This window comes from Bufo gargarizans, chromosome 2, assembly GCF_014858855.1.
Source record: "Bufo gargarizans isolate SCDJY-AF-19 chromosome 2, ASM1485885v1, whole genome shotgun sequence".
Taxonomy (NCBI): domain Eukaryota; kingdom Metazoa; phylum Chordata; class Amphibia; order Anura; family Bufonidae; genus Bufo; species Bufo gargarizans.
Window position 1 is genome coordinate 346,005,678 of NC_058081.1, and position 22,405 is coordinate 346,028,082.

The 22,405-nt window shown below is 45.8% G+C and overlaps 1 protein-coding gene across 2 annotated transcripts in view; it reads left to right on the top strand.

The window, feature by feature from the left end:
• Nucleotides 1-22,405, top strand: part of CDHR2 (cadherin related family member 2) — a 226,687-nt gene that overhangs the window by 15,649 nt on the left and 188,633 nt on the right. For both annotated transcript variants that reach the window (XM_044277398.1, XM_044277397.1), the window contains exon 2: nt 18,727-18,799. In XM_044277398.1, coding sequence (XP_044133333.1) covers nt 18,745-18,799 — 55 coding nt within the window. In that variant the 5' untranslated portion in view covers nt 18,727-18,744. The remainder of the gene's footprint in view (nt 1-18,726; nt 18,800-22,405) is intronic.

The window sequence follows — 22,405 nt, forward strand, 5'->3', positions numbered from 1 at the left end:
ATTCAGCTTTGATATTAATGAGTTTTTTGGGTTCGTTGAGAACATGGTTGTTGTTCAATAATAAAATTAATCCTCAAAAATACAACTTGCCTAATAATTCTGCACTCCCTGTATATATATATATATATATATATATATGTATATATATATATATATATATATATATATATATATATACTGGTTTGAATATAATTAACAACCCCAATAAAACTAAAAATTGACTGGAAACGTGTGAATAAAGTGAAATGGATTTAGGCCTAAATTAATTATCCCTCACAGATACTTTTGTGTGCTGGCCTGTGTATTGGTTTTGATCATCTATATGCTGGTTTAATTAAATTGAACAATCCCCCAAAAATTTCATTCCAACCATGTGGAAATGAAATTCAAGGAAATGGACAATTGAGGCTTTTTCATGTTAACACTCACAGGTAGATTGCTGCCCTACCCTGTGTTTTGCTGTAGTAATCATGTATATATGCTGGTTTAATTAAATTGAGCAATCTCCTAAAAAATGTAATTCAAACAGTGTAGAAATGGATTTCATGGAAACGGACAATTGAGGCCTGAGGCTCAATTTCACATTAACACTCAAAGGTAGATTGCCTCCCTCCCTGTGTTTTGCTGTAGATATCACATATATATGTGCAGATTTCATTAAATTCAATAACCCTCTGCAAAAAAAAATTGGAACTGAATTGTGTGTGTATGTGAAGATAATAAACAGATTTAGACCTAATATTTCATTCTTAATAACTGATGTATATGGTTTTTCAAACTAAAACAAAAAAAATTAACTAAAGATGTAAAGTGGCCTGACACAGTTCTCACCAATATTCTATACGCTATGCTAGATTGATGGTTGAACACGCGTTGGTACAGTTTTAGCTTATTCCACCCACTCAAAAATTTAAGTATTTCCTTGCAGGTAGCTGCTTTTGAGGGTTGCAGCAGCTGCAGTTCTTCTGGCAGGCATAGCCAGCCTCAGCTCCTCTCTTCTCATTTCCTGGCTGACAGCTTCCCTGTCTCCCTATTCTACACACACAATTCCTCTTCTTCTCTGGATTTCTAACCTTTGCCTTCACTCTCCCTGGTAGTAGAATACAAGCTTGATTGATTTATGACTGTCCCTGATTGTTTTTAATTGGTCTCCAGTGGTCGGATCCCACTGATTTAAAGAAAAAAAGCAACCGGACCTTCTTTTGAATGAAGGTCTCTTATCAATTTATGCAGATAGCGCCGCATAAACTTGGTGATGGATTCCTGTTTATATTGTGGAGTTTATATTTATGAGGAATTTGTTCATTTATCTCTCTGAGTTAAAGAAGAAAAGGACAATCAAATCATTTCCATATATGAGACTTCTTTTGGCTCTTTTTCTTTTCGTTACATCATACCTTTATTGGTGTATAGTCATGTTTGCTTGTGTAACATTTATTGCGGAAGAATAATCTACGCAAATATACTTTGTACACATTAACAGAATTGTAAAAGCACATATGTCATAAGTTATAATGTTTCATACACACCTACTGATAGCATTTATAGGAAAATAACATAAAAAGGCATCTTTAACATTAAAGGGGTTGTCCAAGCTAATTAAAAACTTGCCTAAAGCAACTAAATGTCAAAATAAAAAATAAGTCTATACTTACCTATTACTCACCCGCCATATCCATCACCACAGCTCCAATCCTCCTTGTGTGTATGAGTCGCTGTGATTTGGCCATATTTCTCATGTGACCTCTGCAGCCAGTCACTAACCTCAGTGATCTTGTGTTGTATACCGCTGAGCCCAGTGATTGGCTAGAGCTGTCACATGCCTTATGTAGTGGCCTGGAGAAGGGATACTTAGAAGTATGGATATTTGTGGACATTTGACTCTATTTCACCTATGCAAAGTCAACTCACTTTATTTCACATTAAAGGGTTAACTTGCAAAGACTTTTAAAACTGAGTAACTGCATTTTATATGTTCGTTTTGATATATGTATATATCCTGTTCTTTTGCACTCTATTTGCAGAGCACTGTGGAAAGGGTTAATGGGCACTGGCTTTTGGGACTTTAAAGCTTTTGAATGCCAGGTGCTACTATGTTATTATGTCTGAAGACTCTGATGCTCTAATGCAAGTCAATGAGAAACGAAAAGTGTAACATTGTATTTGTTTGGGATGAGTTTCTCCACTCCACCCCTCCCACTAGAAGGTTCTAATTCAGCTAGAAACTGTACATAAAGAGAGCAGTCAGAGCCCCTAGTGTTCTGCAGTTAGGAATCAGTGCTTAGAAGACAAGACTCTGTCATACTACTTGAGTGACCAGAAGAAGACGCTGAGATGGGGACACTTCATCACAGACCCGGAATTATTATAGAACAGATTGGTTGGCTAAGTTCTAGGATCTAGATGTTTAGTGTCATACTGCCTGTAGTTCTCCAGTCTTGTAGTAAACTGGAACTGAAAATATATCTCAACACCTCCTCTTTCTACCCCATACTGTTTATATTTTGTATATTGAACCTAAGTATAACTTAATTTTACCTATGTCTTGAAAAATTATGCTCAGAGACCATGAATTCAGGATATTAATTTATAGGTTATGATAACCAGGCACACTGCCGGATGCTGTGCCTGATTTATGCGTATGCCTTGTTATAAATTAGGCACAGCATTTGGCAGTCCATGCACCTGAAATGAAATCTAGCCCCTGACTGGCATACAGTAGATTGCAGTGTTCTTCTAACCTAGAAAACTGACATAGAAGATGATAAATGTGGTGAGGTCACCAGCTCCTCCCTTTGGCCCTCACCATGGCCCCTTTTTGGGAAAGTGGAGAGGTTGGTGGAGTAAGGGCACTTGCGCAAACATTTTTGCACAATGGGCATTGAAAAAGTCTCAAACATCACAAACCTGACATTTTAACCCGTTCGCTACCAATGCCGTTACTGTACAGCACTGCGAACTGCGTTTAAAATACCAGCGCCGTACAGCTACGATGCGGTGTACACCCGGTCCCGACCAAAATTGCTCGGTGACTGGGGTAGGATGGCTGCTCTGCATGGCAGGCAGCCATCTTTCCTAGGGGCACAGGGAGGTTTTTACGCCCCCTGCAGCCCCGATCGCTGCCATTGGCCGGTTTCTGCAGACCAGCCCATCACAGCTCTGGATGGTTTTTTAACCATTTATGGATCAGCAGGGGGGTTGTACAGGGGTGACTGGTGCTGAATTAGTCAGCACCTGTCTCGCCCAAGGTCAGACAGGGGACGCTAGTGTTTGGAATCCTCTGCCAGTGCTGAGATTGGCTGGAACAACGCTCCAGCCAATGGCAGCAATATAGCGGCACAGGAAAGGGCTGAACCTGTCTGCAGGCAGCCATTCTAGCTGGTGACTGCATGCAGAGAGGTTATGTGCTTTTCTGTGCTTCTTGTTGGTTTGCTGGGACTTGTTGTGTGCCACCACTGCAATTTGGCCTTTTCATGCTGAAAGAAGAAAAGAACATCTGGAATTGCTGAACTGATATTTGTATTTCCAGCTGTTCCAGATCCTTAAACCACCCTCCATCCCTGTCCCAATCATTTAATGCCCCCACCCTACCTGTCCATTTTTTTTTTTTGGGACGCCATTTGGTCCGCGGCTTTTTTTGGTCCTTTTTTTCTTTTCTTTTTTTTTTTACAATTTTCCAGCTCTGCACCACCTTTTTCTGCGTGCGAGCTGTGACAGCCAAGTGCTGTTCAGCGCATACCTGCCTGATCAGCACCTGGGGATTATTTGTGGGCGTATTTTTCACACCTGTTGAGTTTTTTTGCCAATCTTTCCCTTTTTTTTGTTCAAAAAGAAGAAATTGCAGTTAGGGATATATATTTACATATGAGTCTGCCAGTGAGGGAGAAGAGGATGCCACTTTTTTCTACTCCTCTACCCCCTCATCATCATCATCTGGTGATGAGCGACCCTCTAGAAGGCGCCCCAGGACAATAGCTGAGGCAGCCCCCCAGAGTGACCCCATATGGACCTAACCCCCTGATGATTATCAGCCCCACATTCCTGAGTTTGTGGGCAGCTCAGGAATTCAGATAGATTGTTGGGGCTCCACTGAAATTGATTTTTTTTAAATATTTTTCTCTGAAGATTTTATAAATTTGATGGCAACAAAGATTACTTAGTATTGGAGTGTGGATGTCTTGCACCACACTCCAATTTACAGTAATTCCATGGCTCGTAATCGATTCCAATCAATACTGAAGTTTTTGCATTACAACAATAATCCACAGTGCCCACCCCAGAATGACCCCACAGTTGACCGTCTGTTCAAAATTAGGCCAGACCTTGACCACTTCATTGCAAAGTTTTCAGAAGTGTACACCCCAGAACAAAATGTCTGCATAGACGAATCCCTATTATTTTTTAAAGGGAGGGTTAGATTCCGTCAGCACCTGCCCAGCAAGTGGGCACGGTATGGCATAAAACTGTATAAAATCTGTGAGAGTAGCTATAGGTACACTCACAAGTTTGGGGTTTATGAAGGAAGGGACACCCGGATAGAACCCACAGAATGCCCCCCGTCCTAGGAGTTAGTGGGAAGATAGTGTGGGACTTACTGCACCCACTGTTAGATAAGGGTTACCATCTCCAAGTACATAATTACTATACGAGCCTACCACTGTTCCAGTCCCTAAGTTTCAGAGGTACTGCGGCATGCAGCACAGTATGCAAAAATCAGAGAGGCCTCCCTAGATCCCTGGTGGGATCTCAATGAGAACATGGTGGTTAAGTACAAGAACAAGAGGGATGTCCTTGTGCTGACCACCATTCACAGTAACACCAACTCCCCTGCCGCTGTATGAGGTACCACAACCCCCAAGCCAGACTGCATCCTGGACTACAATAAGCACATGGGTCGGGGTTGATCTTGCAGATCAAGTTCTAAAGCCCTACAATGCCACATGAAAAACAAAAGTGTGGTACAAAAAGCTGGCCGTGCACCTCGTACAGATGGCGGCACTGCACAATGCGTACGTGCTATTTAGATCTAGAGCCAAGACATTTTTACACTTTCAAGAGTTGGTGATAAAGGCCCTCATTTTTTCAAACCAAGCAATGGAGGTCACCAGTACTTTTTTAAGTTACGGTGCCCTAGTTGTACCAGGGACAGTCCCCCAAACAAGTGAGGAAGGGAAGGACCCAAAAAAGATGCAGGGTGTGTTCCAAAATGGGAATACGGAAAGATACCATTCACCATTGCGAAACCTGCCCTGAAAAACCTGGCCTGTGCATCAAGGATTGTTTCAGAATCTATCACTCATCCATGGAGTAATTTCATCTTTTATGTAACCTGTAATTTTACCACCTTATATCTGATTTTGTTCACATAGCTTACATATCCACCTTTCACCAACCACTACATATTCATTTCTGTAAAACACCATTTTGGTCAAAGGTGCCCTTTCCACCCCTTAAAATGTTTGTGCATGGGTGCACTTTCCAAAATGGAGTCACTACTTGGGGTTTTTAATTTCTGGGGACCTCAGGAATGTTTTTAAATGTGACATGGCACCTAAAATCCTAGTCTGCCACATATGGGGAAACACCCCATATGTGTTTGCAGCCTGCTACATGCACATATGGGGTGTTCCCTGAATAGGGAGAAAATGGGGAACAAAATGTGGGGTGCATTTTCTCCTTTAACCATTTGCTAGGGTCTGCTAGTCATTTTCCATTTTCACAGCCACATGCGTTTAAATCCTTTAACAAGTATTTCTGCCTTCTTTGAGACACCTGTTTGCCGAAAAGGACCCTTTCCACCCCTTAAAATGTTCATACAGGGGTGCACTTTCCAAAATAGGGTAACTTTTTGGGGTTTTTCATTTCTGGGGACCTCAGGAACTTTTTTTAATGCGACATGGCACCTAAAATCCATGTGTCCAAATTCAGGCCTGCAGAATCCATATTTTGCAGTTTAAATCTAGAGCACTGCTGTGCACCCATATAGCATGCTACAAGCACATGTGGGGTGTTTCTGTATTCAGCGGAAAATGGGTAATAAAATGTGGGTGCATTTTGTCCTGTTACCCCTTTTGAAAGTGAAAAATGTGGGTGTAAAGCAACTTTTTTTTCACAGCCAAGTGTTTCCTAATTCTGTGAAATGCCTGATGGGTCAAAGTGCTCACTACACACTTTGAAATATTCCTTGAGGGGTGTAGTTTCCAGAATGGGGTAACTTTTTGGCGGTTTCCACTGTAGGGGTACCTTAAAGGGGTTGTCCGGGTTCAGAGCTGAACCCGGACATACCCTTATTTTCACCCCGGCAGCCCCCCTGAGCCTAGCATCGGAGCATCTCATGCTCCGATGCGCTCCAGTGCCCTGCGCTAGATCGCGCAGGGCACGGGCTCTTGTGTTTTCAATAACACACTGCCGGGCGGTAACTTCCGCCCAGCAGTGTGTTCGGTGACGTCACCGGCTCTGAGGGGCGGGCTTTAGCTCTGCCCTAGCCGTTTTACTGGCTAGGGCAGAGCCAAATCCCGCCCATCAGTGCCGGTGACGTCACCGGGCTGCCTGTCAGCCCCATAGAGAGCCCGGTATGTCACCGGAACTCTGAAAAATGCCTTTGCCCTGCGCGATTTAGCGCAGGGCAAAGGAGAGCATCGGAGCATGAACTGCTCCGATGCTCATGTCAGGGGGGCTGCCTGGGTGAAAATGGAGGGATGTCCAGGTTCAGCTCTGAACCTGGACAACCCCTTTAAGGTGTCTTCATATATGACATAGCTCCCAAAATCCACTTCTGCAAAATCTGTCCTCCAAAAGCCCTATTGCACTCTTTCCCTTTTGAACCATGCTCTCATACATCCTTTTTGTGCACATATGGGGGGTGTTTGTAAACTGAAGAATCAGGGTAACAATTACTGACATTTATTTTCCTTTTAACCCGTACTACGTTACAGTAATGGAAGAAAATGGAAGATCTGAAAAAACATTTGCATTTTTAAATTTCACATCTTAATTCTTGTGGAACATCTCAAGGGTTAGCAAAGTTTGTAACATCAGTTTTGAAAAATTTGAGGGGTGTAGTTTCTCAAATTGGGTAATTTATGGGTGGTTTCCGTTATGTTAGCCTCTAAAAATCACTTTATAACTGAATTGGTGCTTAAAAAAGATGGTTTGGGAAATTTTGTCGAAAATTAGACCACCTTTCACACAAGCGAGTTTTCCGTGCGGGTGCAATGCATGATGTGAACACATAGCACCCACACTGAATCCTAACCCATTCATTTCAATGGGTCTGTGTACATGTAAAAATCGCAGCATGTTCTATATTCTGAGTTTTTTACGCATCCCTGGCCCCATAGAAGTGAATGGAGCTGCGTGAAAAACGCATTGCATCTGCAAGCAAGTGCGGGTGCGATGCGTCTTTCACTGATGGTTGCTAAGAGAGGTTGTTTGTAAACTTTCAGTTTTTTATCACGCGCATGAAAAACGCATCAAAACGCATTGTACCCGCGCGGAAAAAAGTGAACAACTGAACGCAATTGCATACAAAACTGACTGAACTTACTTACAAAGTGGTGCGAGTTTCACTGAACGCACCCTGAACGCATCCGGCCCCAATCCACAACGCCCGTGTGAAAGGGGCCTAAGCCTTCTGACTAGAGTTGAGCAAACACCTGGATGTTCGGGTTCGAGAAGTTCGGCCGAACTTCCCGAAAATGTTCGGGTTCGGGATCCGAACCCGATCCGGACTTCGTCCCGAACCCGAACCCCATTGAAGTCAATGGGGACCCGAACTTTTCGGCACTAAAAAGGCTGTAAAACAGCCCAGGAAAGGGCTAGAGGGCTGCAAAAGGCAGCAACATGTAGGTAAATCCCCTGCAAACAAATGTGGATAGGGAAATGAATAAAAATAAAAATTAAATAAATAAAAATTAACCAAAATCAATTGGAGAGAGGTCCCATAGCAGAGAATCTGGCTTCCCGTCACCCACCACTGGAACAGTCCATTCTCAGATATTTAGGCCCCGGAACCCAGGCAGAGGAGAGAGGTCCCGTAACAGAGAATCTAGCTTCATGTCAGCAGAGAATTAGTCTGCATGTCATAGCAGAGAATGAGGCTTCACGTCAGCCACCACTGCAACAGTCCATTGGCATATATTTAGGCCCAGCACCCAGGCAGAGGAGAGAGGTCCCGTAACAGACAATCTGGCTTCATGTCAGCAGAGAATTAGTCTGCATGTCATAGCAGAGAATGAGGCTTCACGTCAGCCACCACTGCAACAGTCCATTGTCATAAATTTAGGCCCAGCACCCAGGCAGAGGAGAGAGGTCCCGTAACAGCCAATCTGGCTTCATGTCAGCAGAGAATTAGTCTGCATGTCATAGCAGAGAATGAGGCTTCACGTCAGCCACCACTGCAACAGTCCATTGGCATATATTTAGGCCCAGCACCCAGGCAGAGGAGAGAGGTCCCGTAACAGACAATCTGGCTTCATGTCAGCAGAGAATCAGTCTTCATGTCATAGCAGAGAATCAGGCTTCACGTCACCCACCACTGTAAGAGTCCATTTTCATAAATTTAGGCCCAGCACCCAGGCAGAGGAGAGAGGTCCCGTAACAGAGGATCTGGCTTCATGTCAGCAGAGAATTAGTCTGCATGTCATAGCAGAGAATGAGGCTTCACGTCAGCCACCACTGCAACAGTCCATTGGCATATATTTAGGCCCAGCACCCAGGCAGAGGAGAGAGGTCCCGTAACAGACAATCTGGCTTCATGTCAGCAGAGAATCAGTCTGCATGTCATAGCAGAGAATGAGGCTTCACGTCACCCACCACTGCAACAGTCCATTGTCATAAATTTAGGCCCAGCACCCAGGCAGAGGAGAGAGGTCCCGTAACAGACAATCTGGCTTCATGTCAGCAGAGAATTAGTCTGCATGTCATAGCAGAGAATGAGGCTTCACGTCAGCCACCACTGCAACAGTCCATTGGCATATATTTAGGCCCAGCACCCAGGCAGAGGAGAGAGGTCCCGTAACAGACAATCTGGCTTCATGTCAGCAGAGAATCAGTCTTCATGTCATAGCAGAGAATCAGGCTTCACGTCAGCCACCACTGTAAGAGTCCATTTTCATAAGTTTAGGCCCAGCACCCAGGCAGAGGAGAGAGGTCCCGTAACAGACAATCTGGCTTCATGTCAGCAGAGAATTAGTCTGCATGTCATAGCAGAGAATGAGGCTTCACGTCAGCCACCACTGCAACAGTCCATTGGCATATATTTAGGCCCAGCACCCAGGCAGAGGAGAGAGGTCCCGTAACAGACAATCTGGCTTCATGTCAGCAGAGAATCAGTCTTCATGTCATAGCAGAGAATCAGGCTTCACGTCAGCCACCACTGCAACAGTCTATTGGCATATATTTAGGCCCAGCACCCAGGCAGAGGAGAGAGGTCCTGTAACAGACAATCTGGCTTCATGTCAGCAGAGAATCAGTCTTCATATCATAGCAGAAAATCAGGCTTCACGTCACCCACCACTGTAAGAGTCCATTTTCATAAATTTAGGCCCAGCACCTAGGCAGAGGAGAGAGGTCCCGTAACAGAGGATCTGGCTTCATGTCAGCAGAGAATCAGTCTGCATGTCATAGCAGAGAATCAGGCTTCACGTCACCCAACATTGGAACAGTCCATTGGCATATATTTAGGCCCCAACACCCAGACAGAGTAGAGGTTCATTCAACTTTGGGTAGCCTCGCAATATAATGGTAAAATGAAAATAAAAATAGGATTGAATGAGGAAGTGCCCTGGAGTCCAATAATATATGGTTAAGGGGAGGTAGTTAATGTCTAATCTGGACAAGGGACGGACAGATCCTGTGGGATCCATGCCTGGTTCATTTTTATGAACGTCAGCTTGTCCACATTGGCTGTAGACAGGCGGCTGCGTTTGTCTGTAATGACGCCCCCTGCCGTGCTGAATACACGTTCAGACAAAACGCTGGCCGCCGGGCAGGCCAGCACCTCCAAGGCATAAAAGGCTAGCTCTGGCCACGTGGACAATTTAGAGACCCAGAAGTTGAATGGGGCCGAACCATCAGTCAGTATGTGGAGGGGTGTGCACATGTACTGTTCCACCATGTTAGTGAAATGTTGCCTCCTGCTAACACGTTGCGTATCAGGTGGTGGTGCAGTTAGCTGTGGCGTGTTGACAAAAGTTTTCCACATCTCTGCCATGCTAACCCTGCCCTCAGAGGAGCTGGCATTGACACAGCTGCCTTGGCGACCTCTTGCTCCTCCTCTGCCTTGGCCTTGGGCTTCCACTTGTTCCCCTGTGACATTTGGGAATGCTCTCAGTAGCGCGTCTACCAACGTGCGCTTGTACTCGCGCATCTTCCTATTGTAACGGCCAGCAGAGGAAGAGACCGTAGAGCAGGACTCAAGTACAGTGCAGCAGACAAGGAGGCTGAAGTAGAAACCGGCTTTATTAAAGGAGAACTCTAACTGCCGGAGAAGCAGATTTACAATATGAACAGCTTGAGAATTCACAACAAAGATAATGGAAATTTGCATAAAGAAAACAAATGAATCACAAACACAAGTACAGACAATAGCAGGCTACTCTCTTCTAGGTAGTCCTATCTGACCCCGCTACCCGGGGTGCACCTCTACGGTGCACTAAACTAAATCCTATTCCACTATGTCCTAGCTCCGGTTAGCATCAGTGCACTCACAGTTCGGTGTCCGCACATGCAGGCAGGTACAGTCTGGGTCCCGATCTGGTTGCTTGCTTGCTTCAGCGTGGCTCAGCTCTGGCCTCTCTTTGTGGTCTCTGTAACTCTGGTTAGAGATAATCAGCAGCTCTGGATGTGTAATCAGGCAGGGCCTGGAATTCACTCACAGTTCCTCTGGTAAGTGCCTCACACTACAGCAGTCTCTCTTCTGCACCAGGAAACATCAGCTCAGTCAGGGAGCAAACACACTCCAATGTCTCAGATACTGTGTCACAGCAGGTTGGCAGGGAGAAATCACTCTAATCTTCCCTGTGGATCTCCCTCTCAGTGCACAGCGTCCTTCTTCCTGTGTCCTCAGACACCTGCAGCCCAGGCTCTCTGCTCAGCCCGGGAAAAACACTTAACTCCTTGCCCTCTGGAAACAACTCCTCACACTGTCCTACTCAGCCACAGTGGCCTCTGGTGGCTGGAGGGAAACATGACAGTCTGCTATATATATATATGTGTTGGAAATGTTGCTGGATGATCAGGGCTGCCTCTTACACTATCACGCTCCAGTGCAGGAAGTAAGGTGGGCACATTGTCTTTGTAGCGTGGATCCAGCAGGGTGGCAACCCAGTAGTCCGCACAGGTTAAAATGTGGGAAACTCTGCTGTCGTTGCGCAGGCACTGCAGCATGTAGTCGCTCATGTGTGCCAGGCTGCCCAGGGGTAAGGACAAGCTGTCCTCTGTGGGAGGCGTATCGTCATCGTCCTGCCTTTCCCCCCAGCCACGCACCAGTGATGGACCCGAGCTGCGTTGGGTGCCACCCCGCTGTGACCATGCTTCATCCTCATCCTCCTCCACCTCCTCCTCATCCTCGTCCTCCTCGTCCTCCAGTAGTGGGCCCTGGCTGGCCACATTTGTACCTGGCCTCTGCTGTTGCCAAAAACCTCCCTCTGAGTCACTTCGAAGAGACTGGCCTGAAAGTGCTAAAAATGACCCCTCTTCCTCATCCTCCTCCTCCTGGGCCACCTCCTCTTCCATCATCGCCCTAAGTGTTTTCTCAAGGAGACATAGAAGTGGTATTGTAACGCTGATAACGGCGTCATCGCCACTGGCCATGTTGGTGGAGTACTCGAAACAGCGCAACAGCGCACACAGGTCTCGCATGGAGGCCCAGTCATTGGTGGTGAAGTTGTGCTGTTCTGTAGTGCGACTGACCCGTGCGTGCTGCAGCTGAAACTCCACTATGGCCTGCTGCTGCTCGCACAGTCTGTCCAGCATGTGCAAGGTGGAGTTCCACCTGGTGGGCACGTCGCATATGAGGCGGTGAGCGGGAAGGCCGAAGTTACGCTGTAGCGCAGACAGGCGAGCAGCAGCAGGATGTGAACGCCGGAAGCGCGAACAGACGGCCCGCACTTTATGCAGCAGCTCTGACATGTCGGAGTAGTTGTGTATGAACTTCTGCACCACCAAATTCAGCACATGCGCCAAGCAAGGGATGTGCGTCAAATTGGCTAGTCCCAGAGCTGCAACGAGATTTCGCCCATTATCACACACCACCAGGCCGGGCTTGAGGCTCACCGGCAGCAACCACTCGTCGGTCTGTTGTTCTATACCCCGCCACAACTCTTGTGCGGTGTGGGGCCTGTCCCCCAAACATATGAGTTTCAGAATGGCCTGCTGACGTTTACCCCGGGCTGTGCTGAAGTTGGTGGTGAAGGTGTGTGGCTGACTGGATGAGCAGGTGGAAGAAGAGGAGGAGGAAGCCGAGAAGGAGGAGGTGGCAACAGGAGGCAAAGAATGTTGCCCTGCGATCCTTGGCGGCGGAAGGACGTGCGCCAAACAGCTCTCCGCCTGGGGCCCAGCTGCCACTACATTTACCCAGTGTGCAGTTAGGGAGATATAGCGTCCCTGGCTGTGCTTACTGGTCCACGTATCTGTGGTTAGGTGGACCTTGCTACAGATAGCGTTGCGCAGTGCACACTTGATTTTATCGGATACTTGGTTGTGCAGGGAAGGCACGGCTCTCTTGGAGAAGTAGTGGCGGCTGGGAACAACATACTGTGGGACAGCAAGCGACATGAGCTGTTTGAAGCTGTCTGTGTCCACCAGCCTAAATGACAGCATTTCATAGGCCAGTAGTTTAGAAATGCTGGCATTCAGGGCCAGGGATCGAGGGTGGCTAGGTGGGAATTTACGCTTTCTCTCAAATGTTTGTGAGATGGAGAGCTGAACGCTGCCGTGTGACATGGTTGAGACGCTTGGTGACGGAGGTGGTGGTGGTGGTGTTGGTGGTACATCCCCTGTTTGCTGGGCGGCAGGTGCCAACGTTCCTCCAGAGGCGGAGGAAGAGGCCGAGGCGGCAGCAGCAGAAGAGGCCGAGGCGGCAGCAGCAGAAGAGGTAGCAGGGGGAGCCTGAGTGACTTCCTTGGTTTTAAGGTGTTTACTCCACTGCAGTTCATGCTTTGCATGCAGGTGCCTGGTCATGCAGGTTGTGCTCAGGTTCAGAACATTAATGCCTCGCTTCAGGCTCTGATGGCACAGCGTGCAAACCACTCGGGTCTTGTCGTCAGCACATTGTTTGAAGAAGTGCCATGCCAGGGAACTCCTTGAAGCTGCCTTTGTGGGTGCTCGGTCCCAGATGGCGGTGGTCAGTAGCAGGCGGAGTCTCTTGGCGGCGGGTGTTCTGCTTTTGCCCACTGCTCCCTCTTTTGCTACGCTGTTGGCTCGGTCTCACCACTGCCTCTTCCTCCGAACTGTGAAAGTCAGTGGCACGACCTTCATTCCATGTGGGGTCTAGGACCTCATCGTCCCCTGCATCGTCTTCCACCCAGTCTTGATCCCTGACCTCCTGTTCAGTCTGCACACTGCAGAAAGACGCAGCAGTTGGCACCTGTGTTTCGTCATCATCAGAGACATGCTGAGGTGGTATTCCCATGTCCTCATCATCAGGAAACATAAGTGGTTGTGCGTCAGTGCATTCTATGTCTTTCAGCGCTGGGGAAGGGCTAGGTGGATGCCCTTGGGAAACCCTGCCAGCGGAGTCTTCAAACAGCATAAGAGACTGCTGCATAACTTGAGGCTGAGACAGTTTCCCTGGTATGCATGGGGGTGATGTGACAGACTGATGGGGTTGGTTTTCAGGCGCCATCTGTGCGCTTTCTGCAGAAGACTGGGTGGGAGATAATGTGAACGTGCTGGATCCACTGTCGGCCACCCAATTGACTAATGCCTGTACCTGCTCAGGCCTTACCATCCTTAGAACGGCATTGGGCCCCACCATATATCGCTGTAAATTCTGGCGGCTACTGGGACCTGAGGTAGTTGGTACACTAGGACGTGTGGATGTGGCAGAACGGCCACGTCCTCTCCCAGCACCAGAGGGTCCACTAACACCACCACGACCATGTCCACGTCCGCGTCCCTTACTAGATGTTTTCCTCATTGTTATGGTTCACCACAACAACAAAAATATTATTTGGCCCAATGTATTGTATTCAAATTCAGCGGGATATAAATTTGAGGCCTAGTATTTAGGCGCTGGGTGAACGGTATGGATTTAGTGACAGAATTAGACTTGGAAATGCACAGTAGCGTGTGTGTGAAGTTATTCTGAATGACCCTATGTGCACCTTGAATATTATATACCCTTTTAGGGATAGATTTCAAATAGCTCTGATATAGCAGAAACCACTAAATTATGAAATTGCTAAATTGGGAATTGTATTTCAACCCTGAACAAAAAATGTGCTTTGACGGACACTAAATAACTTTCCCAGCCACAACAGGACAGCGGTAACGAGAGATTTAGCGGGATATAAATTTGAGGCCTAGTATTTAGGCGCTGGGTGACCGGTATGGATTTACTAACAGAATTAGACTTGGAAATGCACAGTAGCGTGTGTGTGAAGTTATTCTGAATGACCCTATGTGCACCTTGAATATTATATACCCTTTTAGGGATAGATTTCAAATAGCTCTGATATAGCAGAAACCACTAAATTATGAAATTGCTAAATTGGGAATTGTATTTCAACCCAGAACAAAAAATGTGCTTTGACGGACACTAAATAACTTTCCCAGCCACAACAGGACAGCGGTAACGAGAGATTTAGCGGGATATAAATTTGAGGCCTAGTATTTAGGCGCTGGGTGACCGGTATGGATTTAGTGACAGAATTAGACTTGGAAATGCACAGTAGCGTGTGTGTGAAGTTATTCTGAATGACCCTATGTGCACCTTGAATATTATATACCCTTTTAGGGATAGATTTCAAATAGCTCTGATATAGCAGAAACCACTAAATTATGAAATTGCTAAATTGGGAATTGTATTTCAACCCAGAACAAAAAATGTGCTTTGACGGACACTAAATAACTTGCCCAGCCACAACAGTACAGCGGTAACGAGAGATTTAGCGGGATATAAATTTGAGGCCTAGTATTTAGGCGCTGGGTGACCGGTATGGATTTAGTGACAGAATTAGACTTGGAAATGCACAGTAGCGTGTGTGTGAAGTTATTCTGAATGACCCTATGTGCACCTTGAATATTATATACCCTTTTAGGGATAGATTTCAAATAGCTCTGATATAGCAGAAACCACTAAATTATGAAATTGCTAAATTGGGAATTGTATTTCAACCCAGAACAAAAAATGTGCTTTGACGGACACTAAATAACTTGCCCAGCCACAACAGTACAGCGGTAATGACAGATTTAGCGGGATATAAATTTGAGGCCTAGTATTTAGGCGCTGGGTGACCGGTATGGATTTAGTGACAGAATTAGACTGGGATATGGCCAAAAAATAACCACACTATTGCTGGTTAAATGCACTTGGTGACGGGCGCAGCTTGCCCCTGATGTATATGGCCAAAAAATGAACAGACTATTGCTGGTTAAATGCACTTGGTGTCACAGCTTGACGAACCACACTACTGAGGGTTAAATGCACTTGGTGACGGGCGCAGCTTGCCCCTGATGTAGTATATGGCCAAAAAATGAACAGACTATTGCTGGTTAAATGCACTTGGTGTGATAGCTTGACCAACCACACTACTGAGGGTTAAATGCACTTGGTGACGGGCGCAGCTTGCCCCTGATGTAGTATATGGCCAAAAAATGAACAGACTATTGCTGGTTAAATGCACTTGGTGACGGGCGCAGCTTGCCCCTGATTTAGTATATGGCCAAAAAATGAACAGACTATTGCTGGTTAAATGCACTTGGTGTGATAGCTTGACCAACCACACTACTGAGGGTTAAATGCACTTGGTGACGGGCGCAGCTTGCCCCTGATGTAGTATATGGCCAAAAAATGAACAGACTATTGCTGGTTAAATACACTTGGTGTGATAGCTTGACCAACCACACTACTGAGGGTTAAATGCACTTGGTGACGGGCGCAGCTTGCCCCTGATGTAGTATATGGCCAAAAAATGAACAGACTATTGCTGGTTAAATGCACTTGGTGATGGGCGCAGCTTGCCCCTGATTTAGTATATGGCCAAAAAATGAACAGACTATTGCTGGTTAAATGCACTTGGTGTGATAGCTTGACCAACCACACTACTGAGGGTTAAATGCACTTGGTGACGGGCGCAGCTTGCCCCTGATGTAGTATATGGCCAAAAAATGAACAGACTATTGCTGGTTAAATGCACTTGGTGTCACAGCTTGACGAACCACACTACTGAGGGTTAAATGCACTTGGTGACGGGCGCAGCTTGCCCCTGATGTAGTATATGGCCAAAAAATGAACAGACTATTGCTGGTTAAATGCACTTGGTGACGGGTGCAGCTTGCCCCTGATTTAGTATATGGCCAAAAAATGAACAGACTATTGCTGGTTAAATGCACTTGGTGTGATAGCTTGACCAACCACACTACTGAGGGTTAAATGCACTTGGTGACGGGCGCAGCTTGCCCCTGATGTAGTATATGGCCAAAAAATAAACAGACTATTGCTGGTTAAATGCACTTGGTGTGACAGCTTCACCCTGATGTAGGCTTTAGCCAAAAAACAACCACACCATTGAGGGTTAAATGCACTTGGTGACAGGCGCAGCTTGCCCCTGATTTTGTATATGGCCAAAAAATGAACAGACTATTGCTGGTTAAATGCACGTGGTGTGACAGCTTCACCCTGATGTAGGCTTTAGCCAAAAAACAACCACACCATTGAGGGTTAAATGCACTTGGTGACAGGCGCAGCTTGCCCCTGATTTTGTATATGGCCAAAAAATGAACAGACTATTGCTGGTTAAATGCACTTGGTGTGACAGCTTCACCCTGATGTAGGCTTTAGCCAAAAAACAACCACACCATTGAGGGTTAAATGCACTTGGTCGCAGCTTGTGCTGGCGCACCACAAGACACAAAATGGCCGCCGATCACCCCAGAAAAATGTGACTGACAAACGGTCTGGGCAGCCTAAAAATAGTGAGCAATTGAGTATCAGCAGCTCAATGACCCACAGCTGCAGATCGATCAGTTAATCAAGTCCTTTGGAGGAGTTAATCTGCCTAATCTCGCCCTACTGTCGCAGCCGCAACCTCTCCCTACGCTAATCACAGCAGAGTGACGGGCGGCGCTATGTGACTCCAGCTTAAATAGAGGCTGGGTCACATGGTGCTCTGGCCAATCACAGCCATGCCAATAGTAGGCATGGCTGTGATGGCCTCTTGGGGCAAGTAGTATGACGCTTGTTAATTGGCTGCTTTGCAGCCTTTCAAAAAGCGCCAAGAAAGCGTCACAAAAGCGCCAAGAAAGCGATGAACACCGAACCCGAACCCGGACTTTTACGAAAATGTCCGGGTTCGGGTCCGTGTCACGGACACCCCAAAATTCGGTACGAACCCGAACTATACAGTTCGAGTTCGCTCATCCCTACTTCTGACGTCCTAAAAAAATGAAATGACATTTACAAAATGATGCCAACATAAAGTAGACATATGGGGAATGATGACTGATAACTATTATATGAGTCATTACTATCTGTTTTAAAAATAGAGAAATACAAATTTAGAAAATTGAATTTTTTTTTTAACATTTTGGGTAATTGGGATTTTTTCCTAGAAATAAAGGAAAAATATATTGACTAAAATTTACAACTGTCATGAAGTACAATGTGTCATGAGAAAACAGTCTCAGAATGGCTTGGATAAGTAAGTGTTCCAAAGTTATTACCACATAAAGGGACACATGTCAGATTTGCAAAAATCGGCCTGGGATTTAAGGTGAAAAGTGGCTCGGTAGTGAAAGGGTTAATGATAAATTTGGCCCTCTTTGTGTACATTTACTTTTAACACCAGCTGTAACTGTGGTTTCAATGGAGAGCATTAGCAAGTAAGGCTACTTTCACATCTGCGCTTTGGTTTCCAGTTTCGAGATCCAGCAGATGATCTAAAAACCGGACCAAAATGGTTCTGTTTGATTTAATACATCCGGATGGATCCATTCCGTTAGGATGCGGTTGTGTTAAATCGAAATGGAACAAACCAGATCCGTCACAAAAAAAAATCAATGGGTGACGATTTTTATAGGATTTGAAAAACCTGGATCCGGCGCCATTGACTTGCTTGCAGTGGTTTTGTGTCCGGTCACAAAACTGAATGCTACTGAAATTGAATGCATAGTGATGCATCCTGATTACAGCATACCCCATTCATAATACATTGGACCTAAACAAAACATGTTTTGGCCTGGTTTTGAAATCCTCTGCTATATCTCAAAACTGGAATGCCAAAGTGCAGATGTGAAAGTAGCCTAGGGCTAGGGCAATGCGACAATAAGTTGCACGACATAAAGGATACAACTACACTGCAACATGTGTTGCGCGACCTTCATGCACCAATGTTGCTCAACATATTTTATAATGCTAGTTGCGACACCATAGACTAGCAATATCAAATATGTCGATCAACATTATCGCAACAAATAGTTGCGTGACAAATGTCGTTGTGTATCCCTAGCCTAATACTCCTTTCCTGTGGTTTCCTGACTTCATACACCTCTTTTTGTTTATAGGACACTCATGCTGGAACAATGATCTGGATCCTCTGCCTGCTCCCTTTCCTCCTTTTAGATGGTGGTGGCCAAGGTAATAACATTTTTTTTCTTCTATTTTAAGCAGACGCAAATACGGAAAGCAAAGGGCCCCTGAGCAAGAACAGTATGTGGGCCCCATGCTGTCCAATAGGTCATCACAAAGCACACTATCTCTCTCTCGTTATTATTTAATAATTTTCAGGTAGGAAATTCATTAGCACACTCAACTTATTGCCATCAAATAGAGAGTAGAAAGCTGTTTCAAAGTTACTGCGGGCCCCTTACCTACTGGGTAAGGTCACACACTGAGGTGTATCTGCCGCTGATTTCAAGCATACTTTAGAAGCTGAGAAGCTGGTTGAATGTTTTTAGATCCTTTAATCATTCACTTTATGTCTTATTTACAGACAGTGGACCAGTGGTGGACTCAGGTTTCTGGGTGGTCACCTCAGAACATGTGTATGTTCACTTTTAATTGCATCATAAACTTTGTTGTTCTCATTGTACACAAAGGACTTCTAACCAGTAAGGCCTAATTAGTTATTTCTGAATCAATTTGGAAACAATAGACTCCAGTCAAAAAAGATTTTTTCCAATCCTACCTATAACAAACCCAGCTGTTAGTGTGTTGTTGAGTTCAGAGGCGTATCTATCACGAGGCAAACAAGGCATTTGCCTAGGGCGGCACTTGCCGATGGGGCGGCAAAATGCCTTGTTTGCTTAGTGATAGTTACCCTGGCAGAGCCCCAAAAGCTCTTCTTTCTCCATTAGTATACATCCAGCCATGGAGCCTTCTCCCTGGTACAGGACAGCAGCCATGTGTGCCCGGCAGCCGCCCGGGGAGGGGTGAGCGCGGGTTGTCATGGAGAGTGGGAGGGGAGACATGACTGTCAGGGAGGGGAGAGGAAGTGTGCGGCACAAACACCCCCTCCCCCGCCTGTCCCAGCACTGACACCGGGGCTGCCCGCACGTGATGGCTCCTCTCTAGCTCCAGCCGCCTCTACAAGGAGACACCAGAGACAGGTGACAGGATGAGCTGACCATGGACTCCTTATCCACCGGTGAGTGGGGCCGCCAGGGGACCTGTCACATGTGATTTCCTCACCCCAGGGTGATGCGTGTTGACAAACAGCCCTGCAGCTCATCATGGCCGCACGTGGGTCCCCAGTGTAAGCCCTGGAGATGACATTGTGTAGGCAGCCTGTGCCCTGTCCATGGTGGCCTGCCCAGGACTGTGGGGTTACTTTGCTGCTGCTGCCTCCTCTTCCATCTGCAGCCTAAACTATGGAGCCTCTGAAGGTCACACACAGGGGGGCACATGAGGGGAGATGCCCCCAGGAAGAGCCCTAACCTTCTACCCTGGCATGTAGATGCTGGGCTGCATGGTAGAGTCTGATGCTAGAAAGTCTGGTTGTGCCCACCTGCAGTAATATAGGAGAGCAATGAAATCAGTGCCCATCCCCGGGCACCTCAGGAAGTGCCCAGCGCCCATCACTTTACACAAAGCTCCTGGTCTGGCCTCTGGTCCGGCTAGGAGACACCATTGCTGAGTCCTCATTGCTATCTTCTGATGGGACGTGGTCATTGGGCATGGTAAATGTAGAACTGGATGGCTTTTTAGGTATCTTGGAAAGTTGGGCGATCAGTCTTTTTAGCGAAGGAACACAATTATCCTCAAAATGCTTATTGATGAACGGAAGTGACAATCGTATGTCGTCTGGTTATTAGGACCAGGTAAGTGTAGACTTGGGGGGGGAGGGGAGTATTACACAATCTTTATATATTTTTTTATACATATACAGATTGTGTAATACCGCCCCTCACCCCCATCCAACCAACACAGAAATTAGCACCAATGTATTAAATAAAATTGCTGCCTGTATCATTATTCTAAAAATTAAAAAAAAGCTCAACTTCTGACACACATACTTAGTATTTTACAATTTTTATATATGATTTTTATGGCCTTGACAGAAAGGGGTGGGTCAAATTTATATTAGGGGGGTGCCCGAGTTTAGTCTTGCCTAGGGCAGCATAAAACCAAGATACACCACTGGTTGTGTTACTGAACATGTAAATTACCAGAGATGAGTCCAGGAATCATCTCCAGTGGCTGTAGCCCATGCGCATTGAGCTGACGAAGCCAGGGACAGTAAACCTATGCAGTGAAAAGAGGTATACTGTCCTTTGTCTATTGGCACAATGCACATGTGCCTGAAGCTACATTCACCATTTAAGCCCCTTCTCTTTCCAATGCCGCAGCTCTAGTCAGCAGTCTTGTGCTACATAAACTTGTACAACCTCTTTACGATTGCTCTAGCAGAATTTTGGAAGAGAGCAGCCATGTCTTTCTAATCCCGGAAACCCCTTTAAAAGAGTTTGCTGGAGCTTTGAAAGCCTTCAAAGATGAATAGGTGCTCATAAAACAAGAATTGTATTTATCTGCTACAGGTCCTCCTGATCCAGCGCTGCAGGTCTGGTCTCCGAGGCTTCCAGTCCCCATTTTACCAGAATCATGTGTTGTTCATGCACTTTAGTTCTTTCACCTTTATTTTTACCTATATCAGTGCCAAAAAATGCTGCACTCCAATGTCATTTTCACATTTCTCATTCACATGTGCAGCAAACCAGAGGGGAGGAGAGGATAAGAGGAGTAGTGGTTGCTATGATGGTGTTATTAGAACTCACAGTTCACAGTGGCAATCTCCACTCTGGCTATTTCTGGGGCTGTGCAGTGACTGGATGGTGTACCCGTTCTCCACTTGGGGCACATTCTGGACGTTTCTGGTGCTGTCACACGTTGGGCTGTGCTGTGTTTTGGATGGTGAAAAAAATGCATAAAAAAAACGTAACTCTATTTTGTATAATATAATCCAGTTTTGCTGTGTGTTTTCCCTTTGCCGGAAGAAAACGCACCATAAAAGCAGGTAGGTAAAATTGTTTTGCCGCACCACAAACGCAGCACAGCCATGACATGTGGCAGCACCCTAAGGGTATTTGGCAGAGTGCAAGGCAGGACTGCAAAATGGCTGAAAAATAATGGAGTCAACAATAACCAGGCCCTTTGATTGCAATACATAAAGTCTTTCTTTACTAAATTGAGGATAGTAGTACATATAGCACCAAAAGGCCCAGTTCCAAAGTGTATCACAGAGATTACTTTCTAAATAGTGATGGATGGGCAACAACAATGATGGTAGTTGTCTGTTATGCCATAAACAAGCGAATACCTTGCTGTCTGAAGTTGCAAGTCTGGACCTTCTAAGATGTCTGGTAGTAGAGTTGTTCCTTTGACATCTGTGGTCTCAGAGACAGAGATTCTCTGGACTTGGGCCTGGTATACAGGAATTGTCTCATACATGTCTTTCCTTGGAAACTGCTAGACTAGACTCCTCAACCAACTAATCAGTGGTGCAACCCTGGTCCATCACCCTGGTAACCTAAACAGCCTGACAATATTAACCCTATATTGCCCAAACAGTAGTGCCATGAATAAGGACATGGAAGTTGTTCAAAACGTATTGACATTGTTTATATATTTTTGCAACCACTTATTATGTATGGAATTGTTTGAATATACAGCCCTGATTTATGGATCCTGAGATACTGGACTATTTTGTACTGCACCTGCACTATATGGACAAAAGTATTGGGACAC